We start from the raw sequence: 19848 nt of genomic DNA, 5'->3' as shown, positions 1-19848 counted from the left end.
ATATATATATATAAACACTCTTAAGATTATATAGGTAAATGATTTGGAGTACATTAAAAAACTTGAATTGTTTTAAAGAATCAATTTGGGTTGAACAAGGCATAAAGAACCCACTGGATTTGAGTAAGTTTGACTGGATTATATGCTTAAACAATCTAGTTTTTTTAATTAAATTGATCTAACAGAAACTTGTCGGCATCTTATAATGTTTCAAACGAGATATCCATAATTCAACTCTCCACCCCAACTATCCACACGCACACAAATTTGATCTAAAACTATCAAATCATTAGTCTATTTGGCGGAAGGACTTATGAATACTAAGGGTGTGTTTGAATACCGTTTATTTTGTTGAAACTAAAAAAATATTGTTGAAAGTACTGTAGATAAATGTAAAAATTAGTTAAAACTCATGAATAGCGTAATAAAGTGCAGTAAGACCATAAATAAAAGCAAAAATAAGCTGAATAGTAAAATAATTTTCATTTTTAATCCTAATTCAAACGCACACTAAATATGTTCCAATGCAAATAAATAAGCCTCCACTGAAAAGGAGAAATAAATATTTCATTTAAAGTCCATCCTAATAGAACATGTCGATAAATATTCCTGTTCCTCTGTTACGTAGTTTTCAATTTGTACCAATATGCGCTGTGTGAGTACTGTGTTTTGCGACTGTCCATGTCCATCATCAACGTAATCTTCATATTGATAAATTTTTGTTGACAAATAGCGACATACAATACAATACCATTCACAACCTCAATTCTCTTACATGGTCTCATCCAAGCCACAAATTGAAGACCAGTAATGTACTAAGTACCAGCGTGCATTAATAGACAGAATAGATAAGAGCCTTAATACCTTTGGCTCCTCCTCATATAGAAAGTACTTGGAGTTTAGAGAAAAAAAAATGCTAGAAAATTTTTATTCAAGCAGAAATGAAGTTCTTATATGAATCATATGTATATATATTTATTCATGACTTCATATGATGGAGTTTTAAGAGAAGTTTCCCAATTAAAATCACAGTTCATCATCGCATATTTTGTTAATTCGGTGCTCGCACAAAAGCAAGTGGAATTTCCGTAACAATTACTGTAGAATTTAGATGCACTGTTTGATTTATTTCTGTATAATGCCTCTTTATTGAAGGAAAGAACTACCAAAACCAAGAGACCTGCAAAAAGATTGAGGTAGAGGGAAGGGGAGCAGTCGAGTCTAGATACCAAAAAGAGCCCAGTTCAGCTTTTACATCTACTGTTTACAAATTGCTTCATTTCCCAACATGATACAACAAACTTTTTACCATGATACCATTAATTTTAATAACAAGAAATGTTAACATTTTCATAATATATTCACAACAAATTTTAAGTGATAAGTTGTTATTGATTATTGTAGAGTGATCATCATGCTAAATGTGTGCACAAATATGGACCTAAGAAGGCCTGACCTCTCTGGTCCCAAGAAAAAAAAAAATTTTATTAGTTATATTTTTTCGTATTTGCAGATGGCCGATTTTCCAAAACTTTAAACCCTAAACTGCAAGATTGTGATTGAAAGAAAATTATGTAACTATTATAACACATAAAAGGCATGGATTTATGATTTTCAAAATTTTCAAACTAACATTTTCAAACTAATCGTGTTAATTGTTCTCACCTATCAAATGACTCGTTCTATAAGAGGTCATCATCATTCTTGTATTCATTAGAGCCATCAGTTCTGGCTGAACCAAATTATTTTCCTTAACTATATATCCTTGGATTTCCCCACTGAAACAGCCCAATATTTGTATATGGTACTAGAAGTCATTAATTCATCATTAATTTTGGTTACAACTTAACCTGAAAACAATACCATCCATCTTATGAAAAATGATGAGAAATCATCATTGTCCCATAAACACAGAATTGTGAATGAATTTATTACCCAAAATTGTGACGGTGACTAGCATTGTCAATGGCCCATTTTTGAATTGAGCATTAATTATTAGGTTCAAACATGGGTCCAATTGACACCCTAGAAACCAGCAGGGTCATAAATTACCACTACACCTATATTTTTTTTGGCTTTTAACTCACATTGAAAATTCAAAAAGGAAAAATTTGAAGTTTGTCAAAACTCTAGTGTAAGGACAAATGTTATTTTCAAAACGATCCAGGCTTTAAGGTGTTAATTCATTCTGACCCATTTTGGAATTTGGATTACCTAAGACGACAACGTTTCTGCAAAATCCTAGAAAAGGAAAAATCTTATATCACACTTAAAAACGACATTAGTGAAATGAAAACAAAATGGACATAGGCCTATAATGTTTCTTTTATCAAAAAAAAGTGTAAGCAACTAAACGACACGGTTCCAACTGTCAAACACCAAAACGAACACAGATGATAAGAGTTGGACTTGAACACGCAGGAAAGGAAGGTAGGAATTGCTGTAAAAGAGAGAGAGAGAGAGAGAGTCTGTGTGTGTCTGTGAGTGAGTGTGAGAGAGAGAGAAATGAGAAATCAAAGAGACTTTCACTTTCCTTTGTGTTGAAAGCTTTCCAATAGTTGTCATTGCTTTGTAATTCACTGGTCAATGTCACAATAACTCCTTATCACATCACACTCTTATTCTCTCTCTCTCTCTCTCTCTCTCTGTTTTTCATTTGTTGAGCTTCTCTTTCTTTTCTTTTCTTGCTTTCTCTCTCTCTCTCTCTCTCTCTATTTCTCTTCCATTTTTAACTCCTAGGCCTCTTCATATTCTTGTTCTTTCTTGGTTGAGCGTTTTATATACTCTGCTTTTGTCACTTGGTTCCTGACGATTATGGACGTACAGAAGATTAAACTCTTGGGATTTTTTCTCTGACTAAAAGGGCCACTTTATTTTTCTTCATTTTCTGTGTTTTCAGTCCCAAGCATTAACCTTTGCTCAACCTCAAAAATCAAAATAGAGGTTTTTTATTACACGAGGTAACTTACTCACACTCTCTCTCACTCTAGTGGTCTTGTTTTCACAGCACTGAAGCTTGTATCTTTTTTACTTTTGGGTATAATATAATGACAGTGATACCTGGGATACTTGGCATGGCTTACACAAATGACGAAACACTAAAATTTTGTTAAAAACCAGAGAAATTGTTCAAGATGTTTAATTTTAAGGTTGGAATATTTCATAGAAAGATATTCTAATTTTTTTCTTTTTTCTTTTTTGGAAACTTTAGGTTCACTTCAATAAAAAAGAAATCAGGATGTGTTAGGATAAGAGACAGGCAAACACATTTATTAGTTATTGTTGTTTTTTGTTTTGTTTTGTCTTTGTTTTTGTTTTTTGGGTTTCTTGTAATTTACAAGTTTAAGAAATCTTATTGGGTATTGAAGTAGCTTACAATTTAAGATTTTGAATATCATGTCCACTAGCCTCCCTTGTTTTCATATGTTTGGTACCACTTTCAAAATTTGCTCAACAGAAATGTTTGTCGTTTGCAGGGGCCAACCTATTCTTTAATATTATCACATTGTAAGTCTCCTTTATATTTTTTTTGTTGTTAAAGAATTAGATATACATACAAGAGTTTGTGTGTGTTTGTTCAAGAGCTCGCATACCTCTTTGTGCCTATCTATTTTGGATAAACTATTTTATAGAGACAATTGGTATGCTCTTTAGGTGATCTTCTAGTTTCTCATTATTGCTTTTCATTCTAGAGATTTGATGCCATCATAACACTTTGGTATGTAATTGGACGAAAGAACGCATCACAGCTAAGCATGTCATTCACTCCCAATCATATGGCAAGGAAATCACCGAAGAGCCCTGTGCCAGTGGTATGTGAAAAAAATCATTCAGGATGCATGTATAAATGGGGTTTATATAGACTCTTTGAATTTCGCCAAGGTCATTCCAAGAGGAAGCTGCTATCAAATAGGAGGCATTTGAGCCGTCATCCAATTGGTAAGAATTCTTTCATCAAATTGTACAAGAATAATTTGATGCATAAGTTTTTGTGTTTTACCATGGGGCATCATGTGAAAATTATATAACTGTTGTTTTTTCCTACAAGTAGCATATCATATCTAACTTCTTCATAACAACCCAAGCAAGCATATATGAATTGTTTTCTATTCACTCACATACTGCGTTCAATAATCAGGAAGAACTGTATTAATATTTTCCAGTATTGAGGAATAGATGGAATAATTACTGGAGGACATTTCTCTTTTTAATTGGTCATTTTGCAACATACTGTTAGTGATAGAAAAAAAAAATGCTGAAAGGTATAGGAGAAGTATTCGTTGAATTTTCTGTGTATCTTTTAATTACTCTATCGTTTTGGTGTTACATTTCCTTTCGAAATCATCAAATTTTAATATTTATCTGCAGGCAATGTGAATTTAAGGAGCAAGCTTGACTCGCAGACCAAATTTAATGAGAAGTGCCAAGCCGTTGATGTAAGTTCCAGCAACCTACTATTTTTTATCAAACCTTTCAAATATTTCTGTTTAACCATTTGTTCCAATTTTCTCAAGGCAACAAGAAGTAAAGAGTTAAGAAAATTTCGATATTGTTACTTTTTATTTATTAAAGAACATTGGAGTGAGTATTTAATTAGGCTTCCGTTAAAATAAACTTACTAGTCCTGTTTTTTCCTCATTCTTACATTTTGATTTTGTAAAATCAGATTTTCTTATGATTGAGTGCAAGAAAGTATAGATGCTGATTAGCAACTTTTAATTTATCCAGGATAGTAAAGACAGCGAAACTCAGACTATTAATACTGATAAGGCAAGTTTAAAGAGACTTATGGAAGAAGAGATACCCTCCGAGCAGCATTCAAGTAAGAAAATTGCCTCTGATAAAGTGAACCATTCACAATCTAATCCCAAACTTGTTGATGAATTAACAATAAACCATGGAAAGGCAAGCAAAAGTTGTCACGGGCAATGTCAAATGCCTGTTCATGGTTGGAAAGATGCAGAGAATAATGAGCCTTATCAACCATCACATCAGAATGTTGCGGATAGATCTTTAAACAAGCATAACCCATCAGCATCAAAAAAGGTTTTCTTCAAAGAAGTGCACCCCAGAAATAGAAGATCTTGTGGTTGTAAAAATATCAATTGTGTGGAGCATGACCAACTGAAGGAGATTAATCTCCAGCTAGTGCAGATGAATGAGGCAGAGGAAACTGGAAATCAGAAGTTTGCTGATGGAAAATGTCTCAGCAGAAATGGGGTGGGCCACCAGTCTAAACAATTGTTGGGTGCATTGGAGATTTTAAATTCAAATAAGGAATTATTCATAGAACTTCTGCAAGACCCAAATTCCCTGTTAGTAAAACATATCCAAGACTTAAGGAATTCTCAGGCAAAAGGACAGCAGACTAAATCTTTCTCTGGAGCCAAATTGTCAGAATACCAGACAAGTGTTGCAAGACAACATGAACAGCCTACCTGTCCCAAAAGGTTGGAATCTTCTGATCGATACCTTTCTAAAGGCAATGGTGATCCTCAATCTTCAGACAGAATAGTAGTCTTAAAGCCTGACCTAAGAAGCTTGCAAAATTCTTCAGACAGACTCAGCCCCCCCTACTCTTCTTTGCAATCTTCTTATTACTTGAGGGTTAAAGAACAGAGTGATAGGCCTACACCTTTTTCCTTTGATCATATAAAGAGGAAGTTGAAAGATGCTATGGGTGTTAACAGAAAAGAGCAGCACTGGATGTCAAGCAATGGTAAATTAGAAAAATATCCCTATGATTGCCAGGGCTCAGATGCAGGTGATAGGGGGATAAGTGTAGAGATAAATGGAAGTAATTCACCAAGTACTGACCTTGATATTGGCCATAAGGTGAAATCTTCTCTTAGTGTCAAGACAACAAACAAGATAGGAAAGGCTAAAGACTCTGAATGTAGTGGACATGAAACTGCTGCAACCAGTGGAAGTGGTTGTAGAAACTCAAACTTTTCAATTGTTGGCCATCCAATGCGACATGAATCTGACATATCTGCCATGGAGTGGAAACATCTCTCTGGGATGTTAAACAATGGAAATGAGGATGTGGATCTTTTAAGAAAGCAGGTGCCAAAAGCCTGTGGGAGGATGTCATCTTTCCCTGAGCATGGTCTTCTGCCTACACTCAATCCTGGAAGGGACTGGGAGCTCAGTTTTGCTACTAGACATATGAGCTTTTTCCCCTATAGCAATCATCAAATGCTCTACGAGAACAAGTACAAGTTTCAAAAAGAAAAGAACAAAAGATGCTTAAGTTCATTAAAGCAAAACATAGAACCTCTATCATTTGCTGATACTGAGAAGCCCAGTGATCCATTGCAAATTTTTGACGCAAAGCCTAATATCTCAGAGAATAATTTTTCTGGCATGAAAATTAAAGATGATTTGAGCCCTACAGGTATGATACTGCTAACTTTTTACCTTGAATTTGGTCATATATTCTCTCTTCTTACCTGCTAATGATACTTCATAACCAGGTGAAACTAATGCTTTGGAGATGCCTTTTGAATCACTAAGCACACACCAGGCTGGCCCAAATCAAAGCACTGACGGAGCCAATGATTGTGAGAAAATTGGATCTTTGGAGTCCCTAAGAGAGGTAATTTGCTCTTAGTAATTTTCTTTCTCATTAAATTTCTTACTAGTGCTTCTATCTGTCACCTATAGTTTGTTGCCTTTTGTTTTACACTTCTCAGTCCTCATTAATGTGCTTAATTAACTTTGGCCTTTTTCAGCATTCACCTTCTGAGAATCAACCATCAAAATTTGTACCAGGAGAATTTTCTTTGTCTAGTCCTTCAAGCCTGCAGAGAGTGGAAGATTCTGAAAACCTGAAAGATCAAGTGGAGCAGCCTAGTCCAGTATCTGTTCTTGAGCAGAATTTCATAGAAAGCAACATAAGTCAACCTGGTAGGCTTTCATATCAAGAATTGTTATTAGTTCTCTACTTCCTTAATTCTGCATCTGAGATAACTGAGTTAAACTTCTGCAGCTCAGTTGCCCATTGAAGCACTACTAGTTAATGCTGAAGACCACTATTCTGCTACACTAGATGGTCCCCTTTTGGGCCCCAAAATCAATATAAATACTGCTAAGGATGGGCATGTATCCTTCTCTGAGTACATAAGTGCACTGTTTGGAACTTCTGGCTTGAATTGGGATGAATTGTCAATGAAGTGCCATTCATCAGATCAACTGCTTGATCGATCCTTATTTGACAAATTGAAGATGCCAGATAGTCAATTTTGTGGTGATTGGATGCTCCTATTTGACTTTATAAATGAAGTCCTAGCAGAGATTTGTCAGTATAATTCTGGATGCTCCCCTTGGGTGTCGTGTATCAAACCAATAATTGGACCACTTCCAGTAGGCAAAACTATTATTCATGAGGTGATAAAACGTGTTGATTGGTATCTTCTCTCACAATCACCACTGCAGTCATTGAAGCAGATTTTTGAGCAAGACCTCACAAGGTCTAGAACATGGTTGGATACCCGAAATGAAAATGAAGATATTGCTATTGAAACGGCAGAAGGTGTTTTAGAAGAATTACTAGTGGAAATTGTATTTGAATTGGTTCTTTGAAGCATCATATATTTGTCCATATTACATCAGTGAGATTACGCAGCTTGGTGAGACCATGCTCAAGCTTTGTGTATACTGTATAGTTTACACTCAATCTCCAAAATCTATCAATTATAGGGTTCTGATGGGATTTCATCAACCGTTTCCTTTTATTCTAAAAGCATTGTTACGAGGTGTAATACTTTTCATCAATATACTAGTATGTAAAATTTTTCCATTTTTTTTAATGCTAATCATAGAAGTTCTAACTTCTGACTTGTTCTAAACACTGCTATGATATGATCGGTTTTTAAATCTTAATTTACTGTTGTTTGCATGGAAAGAAACTTATGCATTAATTGTTAAAAAAAAGTGTTCTAAGCTTTTGAGTGAGGTTGCTTATAAGTGATTATGGTATTTTCTTTATGGACTCCTAACAATCTCCTTTCAATTCTTTATTTTGCTTTCACAATTCATCATTGAAGTTGCGGTAGATATGCTAAATCTGCCACATATTTACTTTTCATTCATACATGCAATAGGTGTAATGCAGAAATGCGTAGGGGCTTCTTTTGCTGTGTATTAGTTGTATAGCAATAGTACGTTTCCTGGTAATTCTTGATAGAGGTGCTGTGTAGCTGTACAGTAAGTAAGTTAGTCTTGATGGCATATGCTACTTTAAGTTAAGTTAAGCATTCAAAATATCAACTGTCCATTATTTTAATATTTGATTTTTATGCCCCGGGATTAATCCTTTGTAATAATTCAAATTGATTTGTATTTTGATTTTTTTTTTCTAAACATGATGTTTCATTACTTGGTAGCATTTTTATTTCAAATTCTGCTCAGAGACTTTCCTGCAAGCCAATATAGGTCATAGCAAGGAGTAGGTGGACTGCTTTATGTGGAAAATTTAAAGTGAAACATCTAGTGCATGGTCTCATGCTCTTATTTGTTCACTTGGATGTCAAGTCTAGTTGTTTTATTTTCTTTCTTTCCTTTTTGAGGTCTCTTTTGGAAAGTTCAAGCTTTAGAAGCTGAATTTGTTTTTTGATTTCTCTTGTATACTTTTTTAAAAGGGTTTCTCTTGCATACTTATCGTATACTAGCTATGTGCCATTTTCTTTTCTATGAATTTAATTTGCTTCTTTAGAAAAATAAAAATGAAAACATAATATATTACTGTGGACAGTATTAATTATTTTCGTAGGTTATTTTGGTAGGTTGTATACTTATCAAATACTAGCTGAGTTTTGTAAAATAAGGAAAAATGGATGCTGGATTCAGGGCAGTGGCTGCTAAATATTTCAAGAACACAATCTTTCCACTGCTAGTTAAATTTGCTTTGCTTTTAGATTCAGATGCAGTCCAAGGATGGGGAAGATTATCTAAGGAAGAAGATATGGAGCTGGATAGACAGCTCAAACTAATAAATAAACCTGCAATCAAGACTTTCCAGGTAAGGATAGGTTTTTTTTTAAATAATTTGTGCCATCTTTATTTTAATTCTTTGGAGCAGCTATTTCTTTTGTACTTGCGTCAAATTTTCTTGTTAATTGTTATTCACTAGCCAATGTTCTGCACAATGTGCGAATGCACTATGAGTTCATTTTGAAATATTTTATAAGAAATTATCTTTGTGGCAAATTCTACAATACTTATTATGTTTTCTAATATTTAGGAACTAATTTCAATTACATTGCATATTATTAAAAAGAAAAGAAATATAAATTATTAAGATTTGTATAATTAAGAATATGAACATGCCTTTTAGCAAAAATATATATATATATATATATGTACATGCCAAGAGCCTTGTAGCTTAGTGACATTGCCTAGTCTTCCTCATGAGGAGAACTAGGGATTGAATCTCCCTTTTCTTGTTGTAACTTTTTTTTAAAAAAAATTTATAAAAAGAAAAGGATATAAATGTATTACTTGAGTTAATTCACAAATATTTAATTATTTTGATTAAATTATGTATAAAATTATTTTTTATATTCTTGATTGCATGTGTTATTATATTTTCTTTTTAGCTTTAGCTGTTTTTGTTTCAATTGTTGTTAAAACAACTAAACTTAATCAAGAATGTCATATTCCAAATCTATTATTTCTAATTTAAATTTTAGAAAAATAACCATATAAATTCATTTTACATAGATTTTTTTTTTTTTTTTTTTAATTAAGATGAAAGGTAAGCTGATTTTATTGATTAAAGTCTTGAAGAGAAATAGAGATCAAGTGTGCGTTTGGGTTAGGATTAAAAATTAAAATTATTTTACTATTCAGCTTATTTTTGCTATTATTCATGAGCATCACTGCACTTTTTGGCATTATTTATGGACCTTACTGTACTATTTCAATTAACTTTTACCTTTATCTATAATATTTTTAGCAAAATAAGCGGTATCCAAACGCACCACAAATCTGGTGGTAATTCACCCATCTAGATAGTTAAGTCATGAGCATCTAGAGCTTTCTTAGCCAAAGCATGAGCCACAACATTTTCCTGGTGTTTTACATGAGAAAAAAGACACGAACTCGGTGTTGGCAAGAGCTTGTGATTTGCAATGATAAGTCCATAGGCAGTCCAGTTCAGTAAAGATGATTGAATAGCACAAACTACCATCGCAGAGTCTCCTTCAATGGTTCTTTCACTAATCTCAGGGATCATCCTGCAGCTAAAGTTTCAACTGCTTCAACAATTTTTTTTATAATTCAATAGTTAGGGGTGGAGGATTTGAACCATAGATATCTTTGTTAGAAACATCAGTAGGTGCCAACTAATTGAACTACAAGGCTCTTGGAATTTCAACTGCTTCAACACTGTGTGGAAAAGGGACATTCCATCGTGTGGAGAAGGGACTTTTTGACTCAGTGCCACCAATACTTCACCCTTACAGTTCCAAATAACCACTCCTAAACCAGCCCGCTGCTCCTCCCTACAAATTCTTCCATCAAAATTTTCAACCACTCCTAAACCAGCCCGCCGCTCCTCCTTACAAATTGCTCCATCAAAATTTTCTTTGTTGGTGACTACAGCTGGTGGTTGCCATTTGACACTGTGTTGTATGGATGGTATTGGTCTTGGGTTGCCATGAGCTTGTTAAAATTCCTGTAAAAATTCCATTGCCTTGGCTGGTAGGTCCTTGAAACTTATGTGCGGATGGTTTAAGAGAATTTTGTTATATCCTCCATAGAAGGATTTCTAGACGAGATTAAACACTGATAGGACTTCTTGGGCAGCCAGCTGTGATTCCATGGCTTTATTAGTCTTCCATTAGCCACCTGCCAAACCACACCATGATTAATAACTCTATGGGCTTGGAGAATGCTCTTCCATGCAAAAGATCCCCTTTACTTATCCCTAGCATTCATGATAATCCCATTAGGAAAGAATTTTGCCTTAAAAACTCTGTAGAGCAATGATTCATGGTTATGTAAAAGTCGCCGTACTTGCTTGCCAAGAAGTTCTTTATTGAACTTTCTCAATTCATGAAAGCCCAATCCACCTTGAGCTTTTTGGTTGACAAAGCCTACTCCACTTAAGCCAATGGATTTTCTTGTGATCTACTTCTTGTCCCCACCAAAATTTCAAAGTCATTGATGACTTGATTTCTCTATTTCTTTCATTGCTTAAATTAGTTTGCATCACTCATATACAAAAACAGCTGATCAATTTAGCATAGCTAGCATGAAAATTATGAATGGTCCTAAAAAGCAAATCAACAGTATACAGGCTGGATGAGGAATAAATAACCACTGCATACTTTTTCCCCCTCTTTCTGAGTAACTGCTTGGTTTAAAATCAAAATTTGAGTTACAATCCTATGATATTCCTGAGAATCCTTGACAATCTCTCCATTTTTATAAACTACCTTGTAATCCATGTATAAACCTAGGTGCATTTAAGACACAACTCTTCATTCCTTTTGCTTTAAATTTTATGTCACGATATTAATATCTTAATGCTTATCATCTTTAGTTGCTTTTACACTTTTGCAGGTTAAAGATAAGCAGAACAGCAGGCGATATACCTACTGTATGTAAGTTTTTAACTAAGTATTTCCTGACTTCTTTTGGGTTACTTTCCATGTTGATCTGTATGTCTTACAATAATTCTTTTGCTAGTATGTGTTCTTACCATTGTTGTTGTCCCTTTCGATGTCTTTGTAAAAACTCAGAGACAGATGGTTACCAAAAGACTGGCCGCTTCAATGTTATTTGCCCAGGATTTATACATACCTCTGACATTACCCTTGGCCTCACTCTTCAACCATCTACTTACAATGGTCCTCAAAATGACATGCTAATCAATTTACACCAGGAGAAAAAAATTGCCCATTCTTTTTACTCATATATGTTGCAGAACATTTGAATGACTATTTTTAAATATTTTCGGATCATATATTGTAATTTTTGTCTTAGGATGTTGCTATGGGGAATTGGTTGTTCATATTTCATTATAAACATGTAGGTTACTAGCCAAAGTCAATTTTCACAAATTTGTCTGAGGGTGCCTCTTTCATATTATGTCATGGGGAGGGAAGGTTTACACTTTACAGCCCAATAACAGAAGAGAGCCTTGCAATGGGGAATGACCATTTTCCACAACAAGATCATGGGAAAGTCTGCCTATATCAATCAGATTCAAGTTGTTAGTAATGACAGATTTATTTGTTAATCCTATGTTTATGCTCTTAGAATGTATGTTGACAAACCTTATTGTTACGATACGGTACATAATGTGTGTGATGTGATAATCAATGGGTACATTATGTTTATTTTGCAGGGGCTGGGAATTGTAGAGTACATTTTAGAGAGGGCTAGCTGGGCTGGCCCGGCTGGGTTTCATGCCTTTTTAGTCATGATAATGTACTGAAAAAATCTGCTGATAAAATATAAGGATATGTTAATATATGATTTCTGGTTATATTTCTGAAAATTTCAAAGAGAAAACTATAGGGACACAATTATTTTATTTTTATTTTTATATGGGTATAGGGACACAATTTTTCTGCTACAACTGATTTTGGGCTTTTGAGTTGATTTTGGTGGGCCCTGTACCAAAACTTTCCCCATTCATTTTTCATAGTTTTTTTTTTTTTTAATAGATATAATATGCTGCTAGAAAAGCAGAACCCCAGCTATACAAACTTATTCAAAATGCAAAAGGTATAACTTTTAATTCCTTTTGGCAAGAAAAAAAAAAAAAAAAAAAAAAAAAAATTCCCTTTTGGCAAGTAGGCAAATCTATCAAATCCCCCACCATTCACATATTCCCTTTCCCATAAATAAATTATATAAAAAAAAAAATTCAAATATTGCATTTTCACATTAAATTTATCTTCTCATATATCATCTCAAAACCGATCTATAATTCACAAGCTCCTGTCAAAGATTGATAAATAATATGAAAAATAATAATAATTGTTTGATCCTGTTTTAATGCATTCAAATTTTCCATTAAAAAAAAATTCTCACTAATTAACTTGTTTATTGACATTATCTTGTTTAACCTAAAGAAATAAATAGCTATATCTTTCTTCTAAATAATAGAAATACATAATAAATAAATAAACAATTTTGTTTATTGATATTAGAGAAACAACAATGCTATAGTCACAATAAATTTCATAGTTACTCTTAGTGCAACGTCACTTTGATGTGTGATTATGATTTTAATATCAATTTTCAATTCAAATTTGTCGTTTGAATAATTATGTTACAACACATATTGTTAGAAAAATCTTTGATACGACAACCACCTTAAATCAGTGGCAGAGTCACCCATTTTGGATACGGTCCATCAATTTCAAATTCAAAAGCAGCTAATTCCATCACCTCAACTATTTTCATTCCTACAGCGAGGGATGCTATCTTCATACAAATTTTCACGATAGTTAAATAAATAAGCTTTTACAAATTTTTATCAACATTTACATTATTTTTTCCTTATTAATAGTAATAATTTGTCATATTCGTCAAATGTGAAATTTTTTGTGTTTATAAATGGATGGTTCCTGGAAACCAACTTTAAAAGTTAGAAAAAGCCATTAAAAAAAAGTAAAAGGTACAACCTACCTCCAATTTGGCAAGTATGCAAAACGAATCAAATAAAAATCCCCCAGCATATTCTCATTCCCAAGGAAAAGTTTAAAAGGATCCTTTATGAGTCAAAGTCCTTGACACTTGACAGCATAAATTGTGCCACCGAACAACAAATCATAATTTGGCTAAATCGTAAATTATATTTTTAAATTTTACAATCTAAAATTTTTAAATTTGATTTTAACTTCATAAGTTTTATTATGTTTGTGTTAGCAGTTTTTCCATTCATATTTTTTGTAAAGTGCCACATAAATATGTAACACGTATTTAGTTGATGTAATAGCCATGTCATTTTTATTATTCCATTTCATTGTTAATTATTTAAATTTTTTTAGGCTACATAAATATGTAGCATCATTTTATTTGACAAATTGAACACTTCAGTGGAAAATTTATATGGTACTTAATGACAAATATAAATTGAGGGATTGCTAATGCAAACAGAATAGAATTATCGGGAGTAAAATCTAAATTTTGAAATTCGAGTTTGTAATAATAGGTAAAAATGTGATATCAGTAGTAAATTCAAATAAGAAGCTAAATTTTTCCAAATAGCACAATTTTAGCAAAAATACATTACGACAAAGTTATTTAATTATGTAATATATTTTTGAAATTCGAATTCCAAACAACTCACAAGTAAAAAAGCTCATATTACTTGAAAACTCGAGTTTGAATTGAAATTCATATTTGTCAAATTCAAGTTTTAAAAATATTTTACATAACTAAATAATTTTTGCCACGGTGCCTTTTTTTTTTTTTTTTTTTTTCCTTAAAATATGCTATTCGACATATTTGGCAGAAATAAGAAAAAGCAAAATCGGCTGATAGTATCGAATCTGTTAGCCCCACTTCCCGCCAAAGCACCACCGCTAAAATAAAAATATCCCTTTAAATATATTCTCATTGCCTCTATTCCTTAAACGGTTAAACCATAACCCTACCTCTAAAACCCTAGCCACCCAATGGATGCCAATGCAGTGAAATCCGACCTGGTTTTGATCCTAGACTTCGGATCCCAATACACCCATCTCATCACGCGCAGAATCCGATCCCTTTCCATCTTCTCCCTCTGCATTTCCGGCACTTCCTCGCTCGAAGCCATCGCCTCTCTCAACCCACGCGTCGTCATCCTCTCCGGCGGACCCCACTCCGTCCACACCCCCGATTCCCCTTCGTTTCCGCCTGAGTTCCCCGAATGGGCGGAGGCCAACGGCGTCGTGGTTTTGGGGATTTGCTACGGGCTGCAGCTCATTGTTCAGAGGCTGGGCGGCGAGGTCAGGGTCGGAGAGAAGCAAGAGTACGGGAGGATGGAGATTGCGGTGGAGAAGAGCGCCGCGCTTTACGGGTCGAAGCGGGTTGGGGATAGGCAGCTCGTGTGGATGAGCCATGGGGATGAGGTGGCTAGGTTGCCTCATGGCTTCGAAGTCGTTGCGCGGAGCCAGCAGGGCTCGGTGGCTGCGGTTGAGAACCGGGTTAAGAGGTTTTATGGCCTCCAGTACCATCCGGAGGTATAATTTGGTTTGTTTGTATTGGCTAATTTTTAATTTTGAATGGATTAAGAAAAGCATATTGTCATTTCTGTGAAGTATGTTTGATGTCGTGGGGATCTTTTCGAGTTAACCCAATTAGTAAAGTCTCTAGTCATTGAATAAGAAATATGGGGTTTGAACCCTCGCCTACACCACAAACCAATTGTTTTCTTGGCAACGATGATAAAGAGCAATTATTATGGAGTGGACACTATAGATTGAAATTTTTATCATATCTTAAAAAAGAAAAAGAAAAAAAGAAGAAGATATTTTGGGGTTTTAGATGTATGGTAAGTACTTTAGTTGGAATGGATGGAGTTGTAGGTTTCTCTAGCTTTCATGGTTTAATGTGGTAGAACGGATTTTGGATTTTATAGTGTTTGGGTAAATCTCTTAGTGGAAGGCTTGCCATAATATAATTTAATTGGGTTGAAAATTGAGCTATGCTGCTGGCATGATTTGCTTTAGGTAAGAAAGCTTGATGGATGTGAGGACAAAAAAATATTTTCCACCTTTTCTGCTTGTTATCAACCAACTAAAACTTGATGAAAGTAAAGGAACTTTGGCAGGATAATTGCTGGATGTATTGAAAATTGGTTTTGTGTCTGTCATATGTTAAATAACGTTTGTTACTGATGAGCTACAATGTGGAGAATTCCTCACAATTTCTGGCATTTTATATATATATATATATAAGGTGGATCTTAAAAATCGTGGTTATGACAAGTGGTTACCCTCCTCTTTTGCTACGTGTATAATAAAAGAGTCCTTATGATATTATAAATACATCAAAAGTATAGAGTGAATTCTACTCTTGATGAATCTCTATTAAGTTTGAATTAATATTTTGATTAAAATTCCATCATTTGAAGTCTGAAAATTTTTAAAAGAAATTATTCTTATTATTTTATTCATCTACCATAATTTTTAGTTTTGATTAAAAAAAAAAATCGATCTCACATGATAAGCTTCTGTCATATAATTTAAGTTCATTGTTTATTAATTATTTAAATGATGGATTTCACTAATGTTTGTGATCTTTCTTTATTCTACCTAATTATTTAAATGATGGGTTTCACTAATATCTGTGATCTTACTTTATTTTACCTAATTATCTAAATGATGGGTTTCACTAATATTTGTGATCTTTTCTTTATTTTATATCTAAATTTTAATTAACTCATGCATTGTACTGGCATAATTCTAGTTCGTATCAGAAAGTGAGATTATTGAATCTTGTTTAGGTGACACATTCACCTGAAGGAATGGAGACACTGCGGTACTTTCTGTTTGAGGTTTGTGGAATCGATGCTGGATGGAAGATGGAAAATGTTATGGATGAAGAAATAAAAGTGATCAAAGACACAGTGGGGCCTGAAGATCATGTAATATGTGCCTTATCAGGTGGTGTGGATTCCACCGTTGCCGCTACTCTTGTCCATAAGGCAATTGGAGATAGGCTTCATTGTATTTTTGTTGACAATGGTTTATTGAGGTAACAGAGCAAGCAGCTTTTTCCTATAGTACCAAAAAGATAAATAGTTCCATACTTGTCTTTTCGAAGATTTATATAATAGAGGACACAATACTACTTGTCAAACATTTATGTATAAGTTATAGACCTTATTATATCTCTTGTGTCTCTTTGTCACAAGGTTTATTTTTATTTTTTTTAAGACTATGGTTTCTGTTTCCTATAGGTATAAGGAGAGAGAACGTGTGATGGAAACATTTGAAAGTGATCTTCATTTACCTGTTACTTGTGTTGATGCGACGGATCAATTTCTTAGCAAGCTGAAAGGTGTGGTAGATCCTGAAATGAAAAGGAAAATTATTGGGAAGGAGTTTATTTCCATATTTGATGACTTTGCCCAAGAGTTGGAGCAAAAACTAGGAAAAAGGCCGTCTTACTTGGTCCAGGGGACTTTGTATCCGGATGTAATTGAATCTTGCCCACCACCTGGATCTGGAAGATCCCACTCCCATACGATCAAGAGCCACCATAATGTTGGAGGTCTTCCTAAGGACATGAAATTGAAGCTCATTGAACCACTTAAACTTCTATTTAAGGATGAGGTGTCCATTTCAGCCTTCCAAGTTGCTTGTATGTACTTATCTGTATGATTTTTGTCATAATCTGATGTTATTTGGTTGTTGCTTTTTAATGTTTAAAGGTCCGCCAACTAGGAAGGATTTTGAATGTTCCTGAGCCATTTTTAAAGCGCCATCCATTCCCTGGGCCTGGCCTTGCGGTACGAGTGTTAGGTGATGTAACTCAAGGCAATGCCTTAGATATCCTCCGCCAGGTATATATGGTTTTTATCCATTCATGGACTTATTGGCTATCTTGGTTTACCTTTCGATATTCATCTCTTATGAATGTCCCTCCTCTCCAGGTCGATGAGATTTTCATTCAATCAATCAAGGATGCTGGGCTTTATGATTCAATATGGCAAGCTTTTGCTGTCTTTTTGCCAGTAAGATCAGTTGGAGTTCAAGGTGATCAAAGAACACATTCTCATGTTGTAGCTCTGAGAGCTGTTACCAGTCAAGATGGAATGACAGCGGATTGGTAAACCTTTTTTTGTTCTTTTTATGTTCTGCTGCTATGCATTTTTTTTATACCTTCTAGCAACCCTTTCTGTATAAATTGGGAATGTGGCTGCATGGAAATATTTTCATGTCAATTGCTGGATAGATGAATATTCTAGGATTCATGGCTACCTCCCTTTAGTTATGCATGTGTGTAGGAAAGTACCCTAGAGGTTTGTAAATTATGAAAAAGCTTAAGCTTTTGAGAGTGGCCAAGAGTGGCCCCATTTCTGTCAAGCACTTAAGCTTTTGAGAATTTCTTACATATACATATATGGCTTATACATGGAGTTTCCATTGTAATTGTAGGTTGCTATTTTTCCTCAGGTTTTGTTATTTTTTTCTAATCCATAGGTTGGAAATGCTAGCAGAATATGAAGACTTTGGTCTGGTCTTCGACCATTTAGACAGCTCAAGATTGAGCAGCTTGACTGTTGTTAGATTTGTATTCATATATGTACATTGGCATATATTCTAGAAACGTGAAACTGAGGTCTGGTGTGTGTGTGTGTGTGTGTGTGTGTGTGTATTTTTTGCCTTCTGCCTCAAGACTGATAATTGCAATTTGCAACAAGTGAGAGTGAGATGGTGCAAGTGATGAACGGACATTAGATGTGTCACCTCATCTTATGTAGCCTACCCATCTCTTCCCACGACTATCTTACCCTTCTATGCTCCATTCTTGCCATAATGTATACCATCATCCATGGTAGTGGACAATTAAGTACCTTATGTTGAATTTAAGAATATTCTTGCATGCTCACTTTCTAAGAAAATATTTACACTATTGTATTCACTGTTGCTGTGCAATCTTCCCAGAAAATTAATATAAGGTTGTCATCTTTTTTTCATCTGTGCAATTTTAAGTGCTCCCCTCTTTGTATTTTACATTCTTTTTTCCCTCCCGCCTTTGAAAATTTGAATTTCCAGGTACTATTTTGAGCACAAGTTCCTTGATGATGTGTCGCGAAAGATCTGCAACAGTGTTCGGGGGGTAAACAGAGTTGTTCAAGACATTACATCAAAGCCTCCATCAACAATTGAGTGGGAATGATGCCATGTCAAATGCTTAATATTTTTGTGGAACTTAATGATTATAAGTGATGGTTCTACATTTTGGCAGTCACTGTTGGTTTTTGAAATCTTGTTGGCTTTTAGAAGTATGTCATTCTTGTGCTTAATTTGCATATGTGAGCGCAAATTTTGGTTTTATACACAACGTAGGCGCGGTTCTATTTGATATTTTTTCTAAAGTTGTGATATATAACTTTAAGAACTCTGTTGGCAAGGGCTGAGCTGTGTACCCGTGGCCACCTTCATTTCTCTGTTACTGAATGTGGAATAGTGCTTCTCAAGTTCCCAATAAGCACGTGTAAGATAAAGTAGGTCTCCCCTTTATGGCTGTGGTTTCACCAGCATGTTGATTATTATATAGCTTATAATCATACGCAAAATGTGTTAGATTTGGACAACCGTTAGAAATTATTAACTTGGTAATTTTCATGCCTTATATATATATATATATAAATATTTACCATCTAACAACATAATCTGTTACAAATATTTACCATCTATTTCTTTTTATATAAACTCAACACTCAACGCCAACAGTCAAACGAACAGGCTGTCGCATTTTGGCATATAATAACGTACAGATTCCAGATTTCTGTATAGAATATCGAGGCAAAGTGATGGAATTATAAAAGAGAAATATGGAAGTTATATCAATGAGTCATGGACTTGGTTAATTGTTATTAACTTAAACTTTTCTGAGTTGTATAGCAGTAGTCTATAATTGTCATCATTTGTATTTGAGGATGGTCAGTTATTGGCCACTGAAGAATGCAATAAAAGGAGAGTCTGAAAGGGCTTAAAGTGCACAGCACACTGACTTGAGTAGTAGAGCAATTATCCATGACGATGAGTTAGGGTGGTCTCCAAATGATCAACCCATGTGAGAGTTATCTAATAGTTGACTATTGACATTTGACTTCCGATGTATGCGCAGAGCAATGGCAATTGAGATCATCTGAGCACTAAGTTATTCTGA

The 19848-nt window shown here is 34.3% G+C and overlaps 2 protein-coding genes across 4 annotated transcripts; both read left to right on the top strand.

The window, feature by feature from the left end:
• Positions 1 to 2460: 2460 nt before the first annotated feature.
• Positions 2461 to 7801, top strand: LOC112035248 (uncharacterized). 3 transcript variants are annotated; one of them, XM_024068073.2, is made up of 8 exons: positions 2461 to 2960; positions 3477 to 3507; positions 3693 to 3939; positions 4369 to 4436; positions 4729 to 6397; positions 6477 to 6598; positions 6735 to 6909; positions 6992 to 7801. In XM_024068073.2, exons 3-8 carry the CDS (start codon positions 3756 to 3758, stop codon positions 7582 to 7584), a joined length of 2811 nt encoding a protein of 936 aa, XP_023923841.1. In that variant the 5' UTR covers positions 2461 to 2960; positions 3477 to 3507; positions 3693 to 3755; the 3' UTR covers positions 7585 to 7801. The 3 variants fall into 3 exon arrangements, with proteins under 3 accessions (XP_023923841.1, XP_065620522.1, XP_065620513.1); XM_065764450.1 differs by lacking the exon at positions 3477 to 3507; XM_065764441.1 differs by lacking the exons at positions 2461 to 2960; positions 3477 to 3507 and having other exon boundaries at positions 3537 to 3939.
• Positions 7802 to 14536: 6735 nt separating this feature from the next.
• On the top strand, positions 14537 to 19164 carry LOC112035249 (uncharacterized). The gene is made up of 6 exons (XM_024068075.2): positions 14537 to 15185; positions 16451 to 16701; positions 16907 to 17282; positions 17381 to 17512; positions 17603 to 17778; positions 18729 to 19164. The coding sequence occupies exons 1-6, from the start codon at positions 14640 to 14642 to the stop codon at positions 18850 to 18852; spliced, it is 1605 nt and encodes a 534-aa protein (XP_023923843.1). The 5' UTR covers positions 14537 to 14639; the 3' UTR covers positions 18853 to 19164.
• Positions 19165 to 19848: the final 684 nt, after the last annotated feature.

The sequence above is a fragment of the Quercus suber genome, unplaced genomic scaffold (genome assembly GCF_002906115.3).
Source record: "Quercus suber isolate HL8 unplaced genomic scaffold, Cork oak 2.0 scaffold_22, whole genome shotgun sequence".
Taxonomy (NCBI): domain Eukaryota; kingdom Viridiplantae; phylum Streptophyta; class Magnoliopsida; order Fagales; family Fagaceae; genus Quercus; species Quercus suber.
The sequence above is the reverse complement of the archived record's forward strand: the minus strand, read 5'-3'. Positions and strand labels throughout refer to the sequence as shown.

Excerpts from the sequence above, each read along its gene's own strand:
- LOC112035248 (XM_065764450.1), top strand. The coding sequence starts at position 3,756 with ATGTCATTCACTCCCAATCATATGGCAAGGAAATCACCGAAGAGCCCT. Across the intron at positions 6,398-6,476 it reads AGATGATTTGAGCCCTACAG|GTGAAACTAATGCTTTGGAG; the intron begins GTATGATACTGC and ends CTTCATAACCAG. Across the intron at positions 6,910-6,991 it reads AAGCAACATAAGTCAACCTG|CTCAGTTGCCCATTGAAGCA; the intron begins GTAGGCTTTCAT and ends AAACTTCTGCAG.
- LOC112035249 (XM_024068075.2), top strand. The coding sequence starts at position 14,640 with ATGGATGCCAATGCAGTGAAATCCGACCTGGTTTTGATCCTAGACTTC. Across the intron at positions 15,186-16,450 it reads GCCTCCAGTACCATCCGGAG|GTGACACATTCACCTGAAGG; the intron begins GTATAATTTGGT and ends AATCTTGTTTAG. Across the intron at positions 16,702-16,906 it reads GTTGACAATGGTTTATTGAG|GTATAAGGAGAGAGAACGTG; the intron begins GTAACAGAGCAA and ends TGTTTCCTATAG.